A 17,582-nucleotide genomic window follows, 5' to 3' on the forward strand; every position below is an offset into this window, starting at 1 on the left:
GCCTCCCCATCTTTGAATGACTTTTTATGCTTAACAAGAACGCGACTCACACGATAAGATGTTGCCGCCTGCGCTGTCAGTTGATTTTTTAGTTTTTGTACCTTTCTTCTTCGTAATTCAGTCTTTGCTGGAAAATCTATTTCCTGGGTTTTGTGTGGTTTTAAACTGTTGTTCTATGCTACTTTTCTTTGGGTTAAGGATGCTATTTTGGCAGATGAGACACACATATTTTGAGTTTGACTTGACGAAAAAATAATAATAAAATAAAATAATTATTTGTGGAAATGACCCATTTTCTGTTTTTTCTTTGTATTCTTCCCTTCACTCATTATTGGTGCTGTCGACCACACAACTTAAGAACAATTTAACAACGAATCTGACTACAAAGTTTGCTAGCTAGCTACCTGCCTGGCATCACTGTTACCTCGACTTGGAGTTGGCGGGTTGCATCTGACTAAGCATACGTAAATAAGTGGGCAGGGACGGGTCCTATTTTACGTAAATCACGTGACTTTTCAGACATTGCTGTGAATGGAGGATTGTCGAAACATTAAAACAGAGATTATAGGCATTGTGTGGCTGAATTTTAGTAGATATATAATCATCTCACGATCAACTGGCAAGCACTCCACGATAGACCTGTAGATTGCGATCGACTGGTTGGGCACCCCTGGGTTAGGGCAAGGGATAGCTAACATGCTAAGTAGTTGCAAAGTAGCTAAAAAGTTGAAAGTAGTTGTAAAGTTGCTTAAATGCTAAAGTTGTCTGTGATGAGATTCGAACACACAACCTTTGGGTTGCTAGTCGTTCGTGTTAAATATCGTATTAATTTTGGTGTCCCTGATTTATGTTTACTATGTTGCATCTATTCTTAACTGCTAAGCAGGTAGCTTAGCGGTTTAGAGTGCTATACCAGTTATTGAAAAGTTGCTGGTTCAAATCCCCAGATCAACTAGGCACTTAACCCTAATTGCTCTTATAGGTCACTCTGGATAATAGTGACTGCTAAAGGATGTAAAAGTAAAAGAAACCAGGCTGGGTAACTAGTCTGACCTAAGAACAATGTCCAATTGCTGGTACAAGTATGTTGTTTTTAGAAAAGGGGCGTACCAGGGTAACTGATTATAAATAAATGTTTCTACATGACCAAATATTTGATCAACTTACCTCATAATAATTTTATTAGTGACTTAAAAAATGTTGATTAGAATTTTAACTCTTGTGCACCCAACATGTTCAGGAAGATATTAGGGTCACAACACCAAAACACTTAATTGCATTTTCCCCTTTTATCGACCTCTCATTTCCAGGAACTGAGGATGTCCAGGAAGGACATTAATAATGGAGATGTGATAATCAAACATAGAACTGTCCTACTACTTTGACAAACCTTTCACACGTGGGCTATAATTGCAGCAGGGGAGTGAATGGACAGACATGTTGGACATTAGTGTGTTGCAACAACAACAATAAAACAGCTAGTCCTGCAATGTACTACACCAAGTCTTTCCAACATTCTCTCACCATGCGAAGCAGGATATTACCTTCACCAGAGAAGTTTGATGACTCATACAAACAGAAAGACCAATTTAACACATCTAAATGAATAAGGCCAGATGTCTGAAATATGCAGGCCTATTCTGTGACTGTGTCTGCCCGAACAATGTCTCTTCTAACTCCACCCAGTCAGCTAAATGGAGGCACTTGTTTAATGCTGTGACTATGATCAGATTCACAACCTCTTTAGTCTCTTTATTATTTGCCTGTTTGTAATGGAATTCCATAAATACGAGTGTGTGAGTAATCTCATACTCATACATCGATTTTTTATTTTATTTTATTTTACATGTTGCCACAATTCCTGCAACTTCAATTCGTTCATCATGACGCTATCAGGTGCGGGTTTGGGAAATCCCGGATGGTAATAACGCATTTATCATTGACGGTCTACACCTTTAAGACGTCGAAACTGTGCGTACTGGGAGTGGGCATATGTTCAACTGTAAAATCACAACAACACATCGCAATTGGGGGCTATGTGAAGAGGACTCTCTTCAGTGACCACTAGTTATATAAAAGGTTTGAAATAATGTACACCAATATTTTACCAGATTAACTGAAAAGTGAATCATACTGAAACAGTATTGATGGGGAAATGAATTTGGGATAAGTTTTGCGCAATGGTCGAGCAAGCGTCTTGGTCTGCAGACGTCAACAAATTTAGTGTGACAGTTTCACGAGCTGATATTTTTCGTTTTGATTTGCCTCCAGAATGTTGTAATTTAATAGTCTGACATTTATGGCAGAAATGTGTTGTGGATCAGCAGGGATACTGTGCCGGCAAAGTGTGAAAAATGTATTCAGTTGATTTTTATGAGTTTTGTTATGTACCACATTCTCCATTTTAACTACGTCTTCAGCCAAGAACAACGACATTTATCTCATCAACACTAAAATATCTGCCGGTATCCTGCATGCTGTACTGTTGTGGAAGCAAGGACAAGGAGAAGCAGCGCTCGGACGCTGCTGAGGTGTCGAGAATTCTAGAGACAGAGAAAAACCGAAAGAACCGTGAAAGCGCACCTCAACCACTGGAAATGTACGGAATAGCGGGAATACCCGAGTTTCTACCCCCCTCTGGCGTACTCCAGCCCAGCTCAGTAATCCCACTCGAGTCTGGTGAGGTGCCTGGTTTGGGGAGTCGATTCAACAGGGGTGTGCTGAGCTTTGACTCCCCCCAGCGGAGACGAGGCCAACGGGCCCCGAAGCTAGGGCAAATAGGACGTTCGAAGAGAGGTGAGTGCGGCAGATGAAGCAAGCAAAAGATAAGGAACGAGAATTGAGACGAAAGAAACTGAAAATATAGTTGGTCTAAAATATAGTTTCATTCTAGGTTTATCGATAAAATAACCAAGTTAGTCTGACCAGAATATGTACTTATTTTAATTGTATGATTAAACAGAATCAGACGCACCTTGTATGTCTTTTCTCCTGCTTTTAATATATATATAATATTTTTTTTTACAGTGGTGATAGAGGATGAGGACTTGGATGACGTCATGAACAACAATGGCCTCCCCATATCAATCAATATCTCTCCTGTTGCCTAAACACTGTCAGACTGTCCAGACCTCAAGAAGCTATCGTGCACATTTGTGAAATTCTGAGGCGAGTACCACTTGTTCTGGACCATACCCAGTTCAGGTGCCCATTGCAAAGTTTACAATAGCAGCATGCGCATCACCAGTAGTTTAGCTCTTCCCGGAGGGAAGGTGGGTGTCCCAAGGACATAGAGAGAACACATCTCTGCTGCTGTTCTGGTTTTGAACGGGAGGGGAGCAAGTTGGATAGATTTAGAGCCAGACAGTCTGAAACATAAGCACACACGAGAAGGCCCTACCCATCGAGACCTGCCCCTTAAAAATGAGTTGACCTATGCTTTTTCATTGTTTCACATATTATTTTGACAAATACACTTTATTTTAGCCTTTGATGGTCGACAACACTGTCTCGTTTTGGTGCAAGTGAAGTGTCTGTAAAATCTGTTCTAAAACATGATAGATAGATACACTGATAGACTTTCATTTGTCATGCACGTCCCAATTAGAAACTTAGTAAGCCTATACCCTGCCTATGTTATAATGTATTTCATTTTTACCCTTGAGTTACTAGACAAAGGAGTTCTCACTGTGAACTAGTGAACTTCTATGTATCCCTGAATAGAGGTGTAAAGACAATTAAAAAAAAAAAAATAGCTTCTTGTCCAATGTCCTTCACCAATCACCATAATAATCTAATCTGGTCTAAAAAAATAAAAATCGTATGACATTCAGACAAGTTGCCTACCTCTGCTCTTGGAGTATGGAGTATCATTCATTTTGGTGGTTCATGTAAAACCCAGTTACGAATCAGAATGATGAAGTAGATCGCAACATGGAGGAGAAATGTGGTATTTGGTGCATGACTGACCGAGCTGTGAGGAATACATTGTTTTGATATGGAACCATTGGTCAGTTTGGCTAAGACTTTTTCCCGATAGCTGTAAAGTTATACAATTATGTCACTAAAAGGGTTAGGCCTACTTCAACTTCAACTCCAGTTACAGTAATTCAATTCTCATTAAAACAAAAATAAATTATATGCTTGGACTGATACTAAAGTGAGTGTTTGTTTTTTTACTCTTTGCATGAAAGAGTCTGATAAGTGGCATGTGTTATTGTAAAACCTTGATTATACTTCTTGGAATGTGATATGCTGTTGTACAGTGATAGTACCACAAGATGGAGATAAAGTCGAAGGAACAGTGCTCTGCCCAGAACTTTTGTCTCACTCAACTAGTACAGACTAGTAATTCATTTGGAATAAAAACCTGTTTGGGTAGTCTTTGGAAATGAACCTATTTTTGGGTAGTCTTTGAAAATTAACCTAAGTCACAAGATCACTGTTGAAGACAATGAGAACATTTTTGGTTTGAGGAGAAGTGTTATTTTGGCAAAATGTAGATCTGAGAGAACTTTGTGGATGTACCCTCCCCTACATATTTATTTGGACAGTGAAGCTAAAACATTTAACTTGGCTCCATATTCCAGCATTTTGGTTTTGAGCTCAAATGTTTCAAATGAGGCGACAGTACAGAATGTCACCTCTTATTTGAGGGTATTTCAAATCAAAGTTTATTGGTTGCATACACAGATTTGCAGCTGTTATGGCAGCAGCTAAACTAGTGGTTAGAGCGTTAGGCCAGTAACCGAAGGTCGCTAGTTTGAATACCCAAGCCGACAACGTGAAAAAACATTTTGATGTGCCCTTGATCAAGGCACTTAATCCTAATTCGCTCCAGGGGGCGCCGTACTACCAAGGCTAACCTGAGAATACAGTATATACTCAAACAGTGAGTAAACAACAGAATATGAGGTGACCCGTGTTCAATGACTCTGTAAATGGGGAATTAGTCTCAAGGTGCAGGGCAGAGTACCGGGCAGGCAGCCGGCCAGTGATGACTGTTCAACAGTGATGACATGGAGATAAACTGCTTCTTTCAGTCTCTCGGTCTCTGCTAGAAGGGTGACTGAGGTCCTTGATGATGTTATTGGCCTTTCTTTGACACTGAGTGCAGCGTGCACCCGGTGATGCGTGCCCCCCATGATGCATTTTTTCATACATACACTCTGTGACCAAAAGTACATGGACACCTGCTCTGAGAATATCTTGTTCCAAAATCAACGGCATTAACATGGAGTTGGTCTCCCCTTTGCTGCTATAACAGTCTCCACTCTTCTGGGAAGGCTTTCCACTAGATGTTGGAACGTTGCTGCGGGGACTTGCTTCCATTCAGCCACAAGAGCATTAGTGAGGTTGGGCACTAATGTTGGGCGATTCGGCCTGGCTTGCAGTCGGCGTTCCAATTCATCACAAAGGTGTTCGATAGGGTTAAGTTCTTCCACGCCGATTTCAACAAACTATTTCTGTATGGACCTCGCTTTGTGCATGGGGGCATTGTCATGCTGAAACTGGAGGGGCCTAGCCCGAACCATGAAAAACAGCCCCTGATCTTTAGTCCTCTTCCACCAAACTTTACAGTTGGCACTATGCACTGGGGCAGGTAGCGTTCTTCATGTGTCCATTGGACTGCCAGATGGTGAAGCGTGATTCATCACTCTAGAGAACGTGTTTCCACTGCTCCAGAGTACAATGGAGGCGAGCTTTACACCACTCCAGCTGAAGCTTGGCATTGCCATTGGTGATCTTAATCTTGTGTGTGGCTGATCGGCCATAGAAACCCATTTCTTGATTTGTTGGAAAGGTGGCATCCTATGACGGTGCCACGTTGAAAGTCAGGGCTCTTCAGCAAGGCCATTCTACTGCCAATGTTTGTCTATGGCAATTGCATGGTTGTGTGCTCAATTTTATATACCTGTCAGCAACGGGTGTGGCTGAAATAGACTAATCCACTAATTTGAAGGGGTGTCTAGATACTTTTGGATATAGTGTATCCGTTTACAAATCAAGCACTTTATTTATCTAGTCCTCCCATTTGAAGGTGTCATAGATATTTGGACAAATTCCAAATACTATAAAGCAGTCAAACGTTCAGTATTGGGTTCCATATTCTTAGCACACAATGACTACATCAAGCTTTGAAGTTTGTTTTGGTTGCGTTTCAGATTGTTCCCAATAGAAACGAATGGTAAACAATTGTATTGTGTCATTTTGGAGTCACTTTTATTTAAAGAATAGGTTTCTGAACACTTCTCCATTAATGTGGATGCTACCATGGATACAGATAATGAATGAATCGTGAATAATGAGAAAGTCTGAAGAACTAGAAAAAGGGACTCCAAAATGACAATACATTATTTACCGTTCATTTCTATTTGACACAATCTGAAACACAACCAAAACAAACTGCAGATGCATCCAAGTTTGTAGTCACAAGCATGACATAGTGCTAGGAACAATGGGTAAACATTTGACTACTTAAATACAAATGAATTTGTTCAAAAACTTGTGACACCTTCAAATATGGGGGATTATATACACAGTGCCTTCATTTCTAAACAGTAAAACATATGAAAATACTCTAAAAATAAAAAGGTGACATTCTGTACTGTCACCTCATGAAACATTTGATCTCAAATCCAAAATGCTGGAGTATAGAGCCGAATTAATATTTTAGCTTCACAGTCTAAATACATACATATGGGAGTGTACAATATGTTATGGAAACTTGCCTAGCAAATGGTGAGTTACAGCCAAACCGCATACAATTCTGTTGGATCAAGAAGTGCCCAAGGAATAGGTTCAGGATTGATTTTGGACAGGACATGTATATTTTTGCCTCTCTTATATCCAATGGCTTGGTATTTTGTGAAAGCTTTAAAAGGACAGAATGACTTTGGGGTAAAGCTCAGTTTGTACAACACCACCCTGAAGATCTCACAAGACAACACTGCAACTCACCCCCCCCCCCCCCCCCACAACTTACTGTATCAAGTTCCTCAAATTAAATCTCCAATCCAAAATGAAATCTAGAATTGGCTTCTATTTCGCAACAAAGCCTCCTTCACTTATGCTGCCAAACATACCCTCGTAAAACTGACTATCCTACCGATCCTTGACTTCGGCGATGTCATTTACAAAATAGCCTCCAACACTCTACTCAGCAAATTGGATGCAGTCTATCACAGTGCCATCCATTTTGTCACCAAAGATCCATATGCAACCCACCACTGCGACCTGTATGCTCTCGTTGGCTGGTCCTCACATGTTCGTCGCCAAACCCACTGGCTCCAGGTCATCTATAAATCTTTGCTAGGTAAAGCTCCGCCTTATCTCAGCTCACTGGTCACCATAGCAACACATTAATTAATGAACATGCACCTGTGGAACGGTCATTAAGATATTAACAGCTTACAGACGGTAGGAAATTAAGGTCACAGGTATGAAAACTTAGGACACTAAAGAGGCCTTTCTTCTAACTCTGAAAAACACCAAAAGAAAGATGCCTAGGGTCCGTGCTCATTTGCATGAATGTGCCTTAGGCATGCTGCAAGGAGGCATGAGGACTGCAGATGTGGCCAGGGCAATAAATTGCAATGTCCGTACTGTGAGACACCTAAGACAGCGCTACAGGGAGACAGGACGGACAGCTGATCGTCCTCGCAGTGGCAGAACACGTGTAACAACACCTGCACAGGATCGGTACATCTGAACATCACACCTGGATGGCAACAACTGGCCGAGTTACACAAGGAACGCACAATCCCTCCATCAGTGCTCAGACTGTGCGCAATAGGCTGAACTGAGGGCTTGTAGGCCTGTTGTAAGGCAGGTCCTCACCAGACATCACCAGCAACAACGTTGCCTATGGGCACAAACCCACCGTCACTGGACCAGACAGGACTGGCAAAAAGTGCTCTTCACTGACGAGTCGTGGTTTTGTCTTATCAGGGGTGATGTCAGATTTGCGTTTATTGTTGAAGGAATGACCGTTACTCTGTACCCTGTACTCCATTTGGAGGTGGAGGGTCCATCATGGTCTGGGGCGGTGTGTCACAGCATCATCGGACTGAGCTTGTCATTGCAGGCAATCTCAACGCTGTGTGTTACAGGGAAGACATCCTTGTCCCTCATGTGGTACCCTTCCTGCTGGCTCATCCTGACATGACCCTCCAGCATGATAATGCCATTAGCCATACTGCTCATTTTGTAAGTGATTTCCTGAATGACAGTAATGTCAGTGTTCTGCCATGGTCAGCAAAGAGCCTGGATTTCAATCCCATTGAGCACGTCTGGGACCTGTTGGATCAGAGGCTGAGGGCTAGGGCCATTCCCCCCAGAAATGTCCGGGAACTTGCAGGTGCCTTGGTGGAGGAGTGGGGTAACATCTCACAACAAGAAATGGCAAATCTGGTGCGGTCCATGAAGAGGAGATGCACTGCAGTACTTAATGCAGCTGGTGGCCACACCAGATTACTTTTGATTTTGACCCCCCCACTCATACAAATATTTACACATTAAGTATGCAGAAAATAAACGCAGTTAACAATGAGAATGTTTCTTTTTTTGCCAAGTTTATATTACACTGGTCATCCCCAAAGCCAATATCTTCGGCCGCCTTTCCTTCCAGTTATCTGCTGCCAATGACTGGAACGAATTGCAAAAATAACTGAAGTTGGAGACTTATCTCCCTCACCAACTTTAAGCATCAGCTGTCAGAGCAGCTTACTGATCACTGCAGCTGTACACAGCCTGTGTAAATAGCCCGTGCAACCAACTACCTACCTCATCCCCATATTTGTTTTTCCTGCTTTTTTGTACACCAGTATTTGTACATCCTCATCTTCACATATCACGCCAGTGTAAATTGTAATTACGTCACCACTATTGGCCTAACTCATTTGCACACAGATTGTTCTATTGTGTGTTATTGGCTGTACTTTGTTTATCCCATGTGTAACTGTTGTTTTTGTCACACTGCTTTGCTTTATCTTGGCCAGGTCGCGGTTGTAAATGAGAACTTGTTCGCAACTGACCTACCTGGTTAAATAAAAAAAATATTTCAGCCGAGTTCACATCTGGTTGGTTACAAAGCAACCTAGCTCGTCAGGATAGGACTAGACAAGACTTATAGCAACAGCTCTGCATTTATTGTATTGAATCCCAAAGTATGCCCAAAACCACAACTTTATTTACAGAAGCCAAATCTCATAACAATAACTAAAATAAAATCTCTTAAAATAAACACAAAAAAACAAGTTGAATATTCTGAATGTGACAAAGGATTACAATTTTACCATCTTTGAAGCACACCTACTGTAGGCTACTAGCTAATAAAACAAACAAGTACTTGACCAAAGGGAGAGTATGGAGTCAAATGTTTTACCAAATGACTCACACTGATTTCCTTTACCACTGATAATAGCAATAACTGAACTACAGCAAATAGTCTGTCAATCTTGTAAAGATTTGGGGGACTCCGTCCCAGACCTTCAAATCATACAAGTCTTGACTGGTACTTCATAGTATGTGTTGTCTTAGGCATTGAAATAAAAATATCTAGCATAAACATTAAGTCAGACAATAGATGTCCCATCTGGCTCCTAGAAGATGTTGTGGGAGGTTTGGCTATTGTAATGCAATACCAAATCATGGTGGCCCTTTCATCATTACAATCATCTGGCTTGTCCATGTAGCCTACAGTAATAGACATGGGGAAAAGTGGAGTAATGGTGTGAGCGGGATATAAAACATTCTCACAGAGGCAGACGCTCACCATCTGCTCTCCCTTACAAGTAAATATAATGAGTAGTCCTCGAAAACAGTCACATAAAAAAAAAAACAGATCTTAAAATTACAGCCTTACAATATCAGTAATTGAGGGTACATCGCAGATGAAATGTAAAACATACGTAGTTCAAAAAAAGACAATGCTATCTAGGTGGACTTGGCAGAGACCAAATGACATGTTGAGTTGGACTGATGCACAGTACATGTGGGTGCCTTTCCTTCAGCCTCCAGGCAGCAGGGCAGACAGAGAGAGGGGGGAGGGAGGGGGGGAGGGGTCTCCTGCTCAGACGAATTCCTTGGTGCTGCTAGGGGGGCGGGTGGCGGCGATGGGGTATTTGGGTGTAGGTTTGCCCTTGGGGCATGATGCTGCGAGCATGGCACCGCCGATTATGTCCAGGAAGGCTCCAGCCCAGGCAATGAAGATGGCTAAACCAAACTCATACCTAGAGGAGAAGAGGGTTTGTGTTGGTATCAGTACAATAACATACGTGACAGAAAATGGACCGCAACTTATATCATTCACCAACTCCAAGACGGTGAGTTAATGATTCCAGGTAACTATAGGGGCAATAAAGAACGGAAGGAGGCCATAGAGGGATTCAGCAGTACTTACTTGGAGTTGACAGGGGCGAATGGATTGTAGAACTCTTTGATGATGTTATGAGCAAACCACGAGCAGGCAATAGTTGCAGACAGAGCTATGGAGAGGAGGGAAAAATGTTAGAGGTTAAAATATCCAACCATACAGAGAATTTAGAGCAATTGACATATCCGCCAATTTCAAGGTAACTCACATCCAATCAGCAGGATGATGCCTCCAGTCATGGTGATGCGAGACTTCTTTATTTTGTCATCTCCTCCACAGTTGCTGCACTTCATTCCCATGGTTGCCACCCCCAGTCCAGCCACAGTCACAATGATGCCCACAATCATCAGGGCACGCGTTGCCTGGAGCGCACCTGTAGAGGTGGGGAGGACAGAGTTAATACACCAGATGATCCCTTTAGGGTGATATGCCCTACTAAACTTTTTTTTTTTCTTATTTTCAACAGAGACGAGTTAAAGTTTATAGAGGAAGGAGAAGTACAAATGGTCTAGTGAATGAATGACCATGTTAGTTGACAAAATGTTTGATTTGTCCACAGACTTTAGAGTACTCTGCGACAAGTTGTTTTGGTCATAGGAATAAAAGGCTTAACTTGATTTTATAGGCATGTTTAGCTTTAATAGCCAGGTTATTAAGACCAGAAAGCAGTAGCCACTGAAACTCTTCCACACTGAACTCGTCTCTGCCTCAACCACTCTCTCTCCACCAATGTAGGCAGGTGTATAACCCGGTTTTGCATGAACATTGCCATTAAGAGCTTCCGCCATTTTAAAGTTGTCAAGTGGGTGGGGGAGTGATCAGACAATGATCAGAGCATAGTCTTCTTCAAATTGCTTTGCCTAGTTTGTAAATGGCTTTAAGCTATATGTCCACTGTCTAGTGGCCACAATAAATGAATGGCAAGATTTGGTTCAAAACTTCAGCACTGCAGGTGGTGTGGTAAGTCACCAATATTAGCTTCAAACATCAAAAGAAGATGGCCTACTTTTAGAATTAGATTGCATCAATGGTGCTGCCCATGCAGTCACAGCTACAACATTGCGATCTCTATAAATCTCTATGGGTGCAACAGAATATCCAACGGAAACCCTCAAGGGTGGAGTGTGTGTGGGTGGGTGATTCTCATGAAACCAGTTTAAAAAATATGTCTGTAGCAAATTGAGAAACAAACCGTGATGCATCTGCAAATAATCAACTACCATTCTGGAGGACTAAGATCTCATTTTAGGGAAAGTGTTATTTTAAATACATAAATCTGCCTGAATTGTACAATTTCACCTCAAATTCCCGTAAAGCGTCCGGATTAAAACTCAGGTATTTTTTAACACTTTAGAAAAACCTAATTTTAATAAAACACCAAAAATGTTGCTGTAGTTTGTCCATAAATCATAAAAATGGTTTACTAGTTGAAGTTTACATGAAACTAATATTTATGCCTACAAACAGTGTGAACGTGTGTCATTGCCATAACACTTAAGTTCCTGTAAAATACTCCAATCAGTTTCTAATTAAGTTTTAGTCACCCATGATGCATCATCTAGGAGTAGCATAATAGTAGAATACATCTTCATTTTTACAGTTCCGTAAGAATGACCTGTGTTTGTGTGTTTGTGTGCAACCCCTCCCTGGCTCAGTCAGTAAGTCAGGAACCGGTCAGACCAGTCTTGAGACCGGGGGAGTTGGGTTTCACTGAGGGAGACACTCCCTCTCCATGCCGCTAAAAACATTTCCTTCCTCTATTGGCTAGCTAGACCCTCTTACAGCAGATAGATATGGATTTAGCTTACAACTGACATTGAGCACATTCACAAGAGCCCAAATCAAAATGGCTGCCTTGAAGTCAGCAAAGTTCTCCAATATTGCATTATAACACCCCAAACAATTCAGGAACCATTTAGACAACATAGCAACATTTGAAACTACTATTAAAATGTGGCTGTGGTTCTGAAAAGCTCCAATCAGTATTGGCATGAGAAAAACTGTAGGCATACTCTGCAATCTTCACTTACCAGGACAACATGAGGACATTAAAGTAAGTAGTTGGCACAACCTAACGCCTTATTCATATCTGGCCATATTTAATCTCCTGGCTATCAGCGCAATGAAATTGATATCAAACTATTATTTTCTGACTTGTTACATCCGACCACTGGTTTGATAACAGTGCTTATCAGAACTGGCTTGTGTTCATGTTTGCAGATACAATAAAGCATACAAGCAAAAGAGAGTAAGCGATAAGGAGTCTAAAACAATACAGCCTTATCAAAAGGTGTTGATACACAAGTCAAACAAAGTACTTTACAGCCACTAAAAAAAACTACCATAAACAGTTTAGGGAACTCAAGCAGCCGGAGTCTGGGAGCATAGGGAACTTCACAGGTGTACCATAGGTGAAGTGTCAGAAGACATGAGTGGACTAGATGGCACACTGGCAGTAAGCCACACACTTAACTCTACATCTAGACAGCACAGGGTGTATACTGATGAAGAGTAATGGAGGACACATTTTTACATTGCGATATAGTGGATAGAGAAATGACCATAGAATACATTTACATTTTGCAAGACTAATTGATAAGATACAGGATCAAGCAATTTAAAAATCAGGGAGAATTGGTCAGTAAGTGTACTGTAGTCAGAGGTTAACATGTAGCAGTAGCTCCATGTCTAAAATATTTTAATGTCATGATTTACAGTGTTTTGGTATAGGCTAATCATATTCTAACACGCCCGGACATTTAGCTGAAGAGACCGTGCAGAGGAAAGGCTGTAAAAGTGAGCGGGCTATTGAAAAACAAGGGACGAGCAGGTGTACGATTACCCGTGGACACTGAGTTGAGTACTAATTCTCCCCATAATACAACAGGGCCCAGTTTCCCAAAAGTATCTTAAGGCTAAATTCATCGTTATAACCTTTGTTGGAGCAACGTTAAATCTCCGAGCTGTTTCCCCAAAACCATCGTTATTAACGTTGCACTTCAAAACATTGGTAATCAAATGCCTGCCTCGCCACTCGTAGAACAGCGAAGTGCGCAATTAGATGCTTTTTTACCCTCCCCCGTCACTACACAACGCTAAACATGACTCAGTCCCTCTGAAAGCCGACAACTTCAGAACAAAGTTGACAAAGTCGCAAATAATACAAAGATGCAAATAATACAAAGGTGCTTCAAATTAGGCTAATGTAAACAGCAGGCTATAGGTCTATTTTCATCATATTGAAATAGCATACATTTAGTGTCCAACTAATTGAGGTATATTTTGTTACTTGTAGGTACACTATCTCAATATATTTCACGATGTGTAGCCTAACGTGCCGGTGTTTTAATGCATTTGTTATTGGGTAGCCTAAGCTTTACAATTAGCTTCAATATTTGCAGCCATGGGTGGTATATCTCTAGGAAACTGATCCGTTGTCAGTACTGTGAATTGTGACGTTAAAGGAAAGATTACGGGAGAAAACGGATCCAAAAGCAGCGCTCACTTTCTTTCGATCCTACCAGTATCGACATGCTCCAATGACGCACTTAGCGACCTCTCTCTGCGTGGTGTTTTGGTAAACGCATGTTACATCGTCGGCCGTTGTAGGAAGCGCCATCACTTTAGGGAAACCGGGCCCTAGTCATTATCAGGTCATATGCATACTAAATTGATCTTGGTCTTTAGTGGGGTAGGATGAAAAAGGATAACATTGCTGTCAGTTTTATTCAATATTAGGTTATAGAATGTATAATGTGTGGTCCTTGCTAACAGTTCTCTGTGCACGCAGTTTCATACAGTGCCACCCTTGCATATTCACTGGCGTGTTGACTAAACAGAGCACGATAAACGTGATATTTACCCCCATGCCTGCAGCTCGCACACCCTCGATCAACAACTTGGTCTCAGTATTTCCTATTATTTTATATGTAAATCCAAGACACTCCATTTAGTATATTACGTTTCGAATAGTATGTATTAATTTGTGGATATCCATTACCCATTTCATATGGCATGTTACAAATTGCAAGCTGTACAATATTCCAATTTGTTGTAGCTAATGTTAACTAGCTCTAGGGGTTCGGGTTAAGATTAAAAGTTAGGGGAAAGGCTAGCCAACATGTTAAGTATACTGAACAAAACATGTAAAGTGTTGGTCCCATGTTTCATTAACTGAAACAAGATCCCAGAAATTTTACTTACGCACAAAAAGCTTCTCATTTTGTTCACATCCCTGTTCGTGAGCATTTCTCTTTTGCCAAGATAATCCATCCACCTGACAGGTGTGACAAAGACGCTGATTAAACAGCATGATCATTCAGAACTTGCAACCCCCGCACATTTTCCGGGTGGCGCACACATTGCCTTCATTGTTGTTTTCCTTCCTAACAATAGCTTTTGACATGTGCGTTGCCATCAAAGTGCCTTATTATGTTATCATTCTAATTTCTGTATATTGGTGTTGTCACTTCTATTGTAGCACACCATATGTTTGGAGAATAATATGTTTACATGTTTTCAAGTAATGTTGACAAATCTTGCATTCCGATTCTTGCATAGATTGTAATGGACACGTGTGTAAAATACTTTGAAGGTTGTACGAATTATGATGAGCTAATTAACAGCCATGTTTGTTGACATCATACAAGATATATAACAAAATGAGGTGAAGGTAAGTGAATGATGGTAGATGACATACCCCCTTCAACTTGCATGCTGCAAACAGACCCAAATAATTTTGTAACCTGTGGTTGATGCATAAAAAAATTTAAACACGTGGTGCGCACAAACTACCCATCGTCGGCTTGCTTGACATTTTTAGTGCTTCTTATTTTGATCACTGTTGAACTCACTCGTGATGTGATGAATAGTACCTAGTAATTGCTATTAGCTAATTCATATTATGATTTCTGTCAGCCAAGAGTTGGCTAAATACGACTGCTTGCGTTAGGCCACTTTCCACAGTTAGCACTATGACAAATGTAGCCTACATTTTCCAGTTTGGATGAGAACAGTGTTATTCTGTCGCTTCTGTGAATGTCTGAACATTGCATCCAAAAATAAACTGGTGACATTGAAAAGACTTCGCTTTTATTTTTTACAGAAAAATGTTGCAGTGTCCAGCTCAACACATAATTTAAGCACCCCAGATTTACGTTCATTATGTGACGTCTAATCTATGAGACTAGTCTGCAACACGCCCATGGAGCACTAGCCTATAAGGGTTTTAAGTTTAGATAGTGAACTGAAAGTGAGATTAAAAATGTAATATATCAACCCCATAGAGAAAGGGATAAAAAAAATAAAAATATTTAAGATGGATAGCACGCAGAGGGTCTGAGTTGAATAGTAAATGGACAAAGCAACCAAAAGTTTACAATTGAGCATGGACACTAAATATGAGTCATAAATCCAGCAACAAGGTGTGTCAATTGCATAATATTATCAGGTTTCCAATAATGCATGGCGCATGCTAGCCCTTGTCATGAATCTGTTCCATCAAATTACACAAGTGTCAAAGAAGGAATCTTCTGTAGGGGGCAGTTTTGTTAAGAGAAGCGATGCTCGGTCTGAACATTAACACGCATCGCTTGCAGTAGGTTTTGGGAGCATAAGGACATTCATATATCGGTGCGAAAATATTTTCGAAAACAAAAAAAAGGTTAAATTCATACACCTTTACAAGTTTAGGGTTCCCTCACGACCATAGTTCTAAGTTACAACGCTTGTTTACTGAAAACAAATATTTGACTACTTGTGCTAATTATCCGTCTCTGAACACCTGTGTGTAAACGAGGCCAGCCATTTTTTGTCAATGAAAAATAGGGTCTGCTGTAAGTGTTAAGTATACAGTAAGTGTGTAGTTTGCATTTCTGAAGTTGATTTGATATGGAAGTAGAGGAATTTGTGTTTCTTGAACCATAGCGCAATTAAATCAATTCACGTTTAGATGGAGTATTTGGCAGGTTTGGCCTCGAGCCAATTCGCCCTTTAAAAACAAAACATGTAAGACTCCTAAGTTTTAACGTTAGTTTCCTTTAGTCCAATATTGGGCAAGGTGCGTGCCTCATCCACATAGCGTTAATTCCGTCGCCTTCAACATTCATACAGCATGTGCAACATAATACGTTATATTGCACTCCTAGCTCTAAGATCCATACAGGGGCAAGGCAAACGTTCAATACACACACGTTTATATATTAAAACAAATTCATTAGCCTACTTACTGTCAAGTTGCAGAATTGAGTCGTAGACTTTGCATTGGATCTGGCCGGTGCTCTGAAATGCACAAGACATCCATAATCCCTGGTACATAGACACTGCTGTGATGATGTTGTCCCCGACATAGGCGGACATCTTCCACTGGGGCAGGATTGTGCCTACAATTAACCCGATCAGACCTAGTAGCGACAGGGCAAACCCCAAAATCTGGAGTCCCGAGTTGGCCATTATGAACTCCTTGAATCAAATTGAGTTTTAGGAAAGTCAGTGTTCTTGTAAAACCTGTAGAAAGTCTAATTGTTTTGTAGGAACAAAAAATAAATGACTGTCCACCTGGTTGAGACTAGCAGTCCTCCACGCGTTCACACAATGGATGTCTTAAAAAAGAAGCTGTTGTTGTAAAAAATTTTTAGAAAGTAGTCCGCGAAATATAAACCCAATTTGGTAGATTTGCCTGTAAAATGCAAAAGGGACTATTTCTCAGACACCTGTTGAATAGCCGCACCTTGAATATAATGAGGATTTGTCTGCGAATGGGCGTTTTTTAAAGTAGCTTCCTCCTCACAAGGGGCGGGGGACGCGCACAGTTTCGAGTCATCAACAGGTATCTTGAAGACCTGAGGTTTCATGATGTCATGGTATCAGTCACAGCAGAATAGACGCCAACCGCAATCTTTTTTTTTACGAATGCGATATGGTGAATTTAGTGCATTTCTTGTATTGTTTTCCATAAATCAATGGCTGCAACTCCTGTGCTCAGACATAGGCTAGCTAGGGCATATCCCAGGGCACAATGAATTATATTTTCCAGTTTGCCATTTAGCTTAAAGTAATGGGATATTTTTTCTCTCCACTGCATTGGATGACGAAAGATGCCTCCAGAGAACACTGTTTGCATGGAGATGGTGAGTTTATCGCCCCAAAACATCCCATACTGAAACTTAATATTTGAAATACATATATGTAATATATGTACTAGACTTTT

At 40.9% G+C, this 17,582-nt stretch overlaps 1 protein-coding gene and 1 long non-coding RNA gene across 2 annotated transcripts; one reads left to right on the plus strand and one right to left on the minus strand.

The window, feature by feature from the left end:
- The first annotated feature begins 1,985 nt into the window (after positions 1-1,985).
- On the plus strand, positions 1,986-4,306 carry LOC118966778. Its single transcript, XR_005053665.1, has 2 exons — positions 1,986-2,796; positions 3,028-4,306. It is a non-coding gene; the product is annotated as an uncharacterized LOC118966778 (long non-coding RNA).
- Positions 4,307-9,160: 4,854 nt separating this feature from the next.
- Positions 9,161-17,121, minus strand: LOC110533934 (claudin-7-B). Its single transcript, XM_021618523.2, has 4 exons — positions 16,603-17,121; positions 10,584-10,748; positions 10,403-10,487; positions 9,161-10,232 (listed from the first exon to the last, which is right to left on the minus strand). The coding sequence occupies exons 1-4, from the start codon at positions 16,823-16,825 to the stop codon at positions 10,073-10,075; spliced, it is 633 nt and encodes a 210-aa protein (XP_021474198.1). The 5' UTR covers positions 16,826-17,121; the 3' UTR covers positions 9,161-10,072.
- Between the last annotated feature and the right edge of the window lie 461 nt (positions 17,122-17,582).

This window comes from Oncorhynchus mykiss, chromosome 10 (genome assembly GCF_013265735.2).
Source record: "Oncorhynchus mykiss isolate Arlee chromosome 10, USDA_OmykA_1.1, whole genome shotgun sequence".
Taxonomy (NCBI): domain Eukaryota; kingdom Metazoa; phylum Chordata; class Actinopteri; order Salmoniformes; family Salmonidae; genus Oncorhynchus; species Oncorhynchus mykiss.

Excerpts from the sequence above, each read along its gene's own strand:
- LOC110533934 (XM_021618523.2), bottom strand. The coding sequence starts at position 16,825 with ATGGCCAACTCGGGACTCCAGATTTTGGGGTTTGCCCTGTCGCTACTA. Across the intron at positions 10,488-10,583 it reads CATCATCCTGCTGATTGGAT|CTCTGTCTGCAACTATTGCC; the intron begins GTGAGTTACCTT and ends TCCTCTCCATAG. Across the intron at positions 10,233-10,402 it reads TTCGCCCCTGTCAACTCCAA|GTATGAGTTTGGTTTAGCCA; the intron begins GTAAGTACTGCT and ends CTTCTCCTCTAG.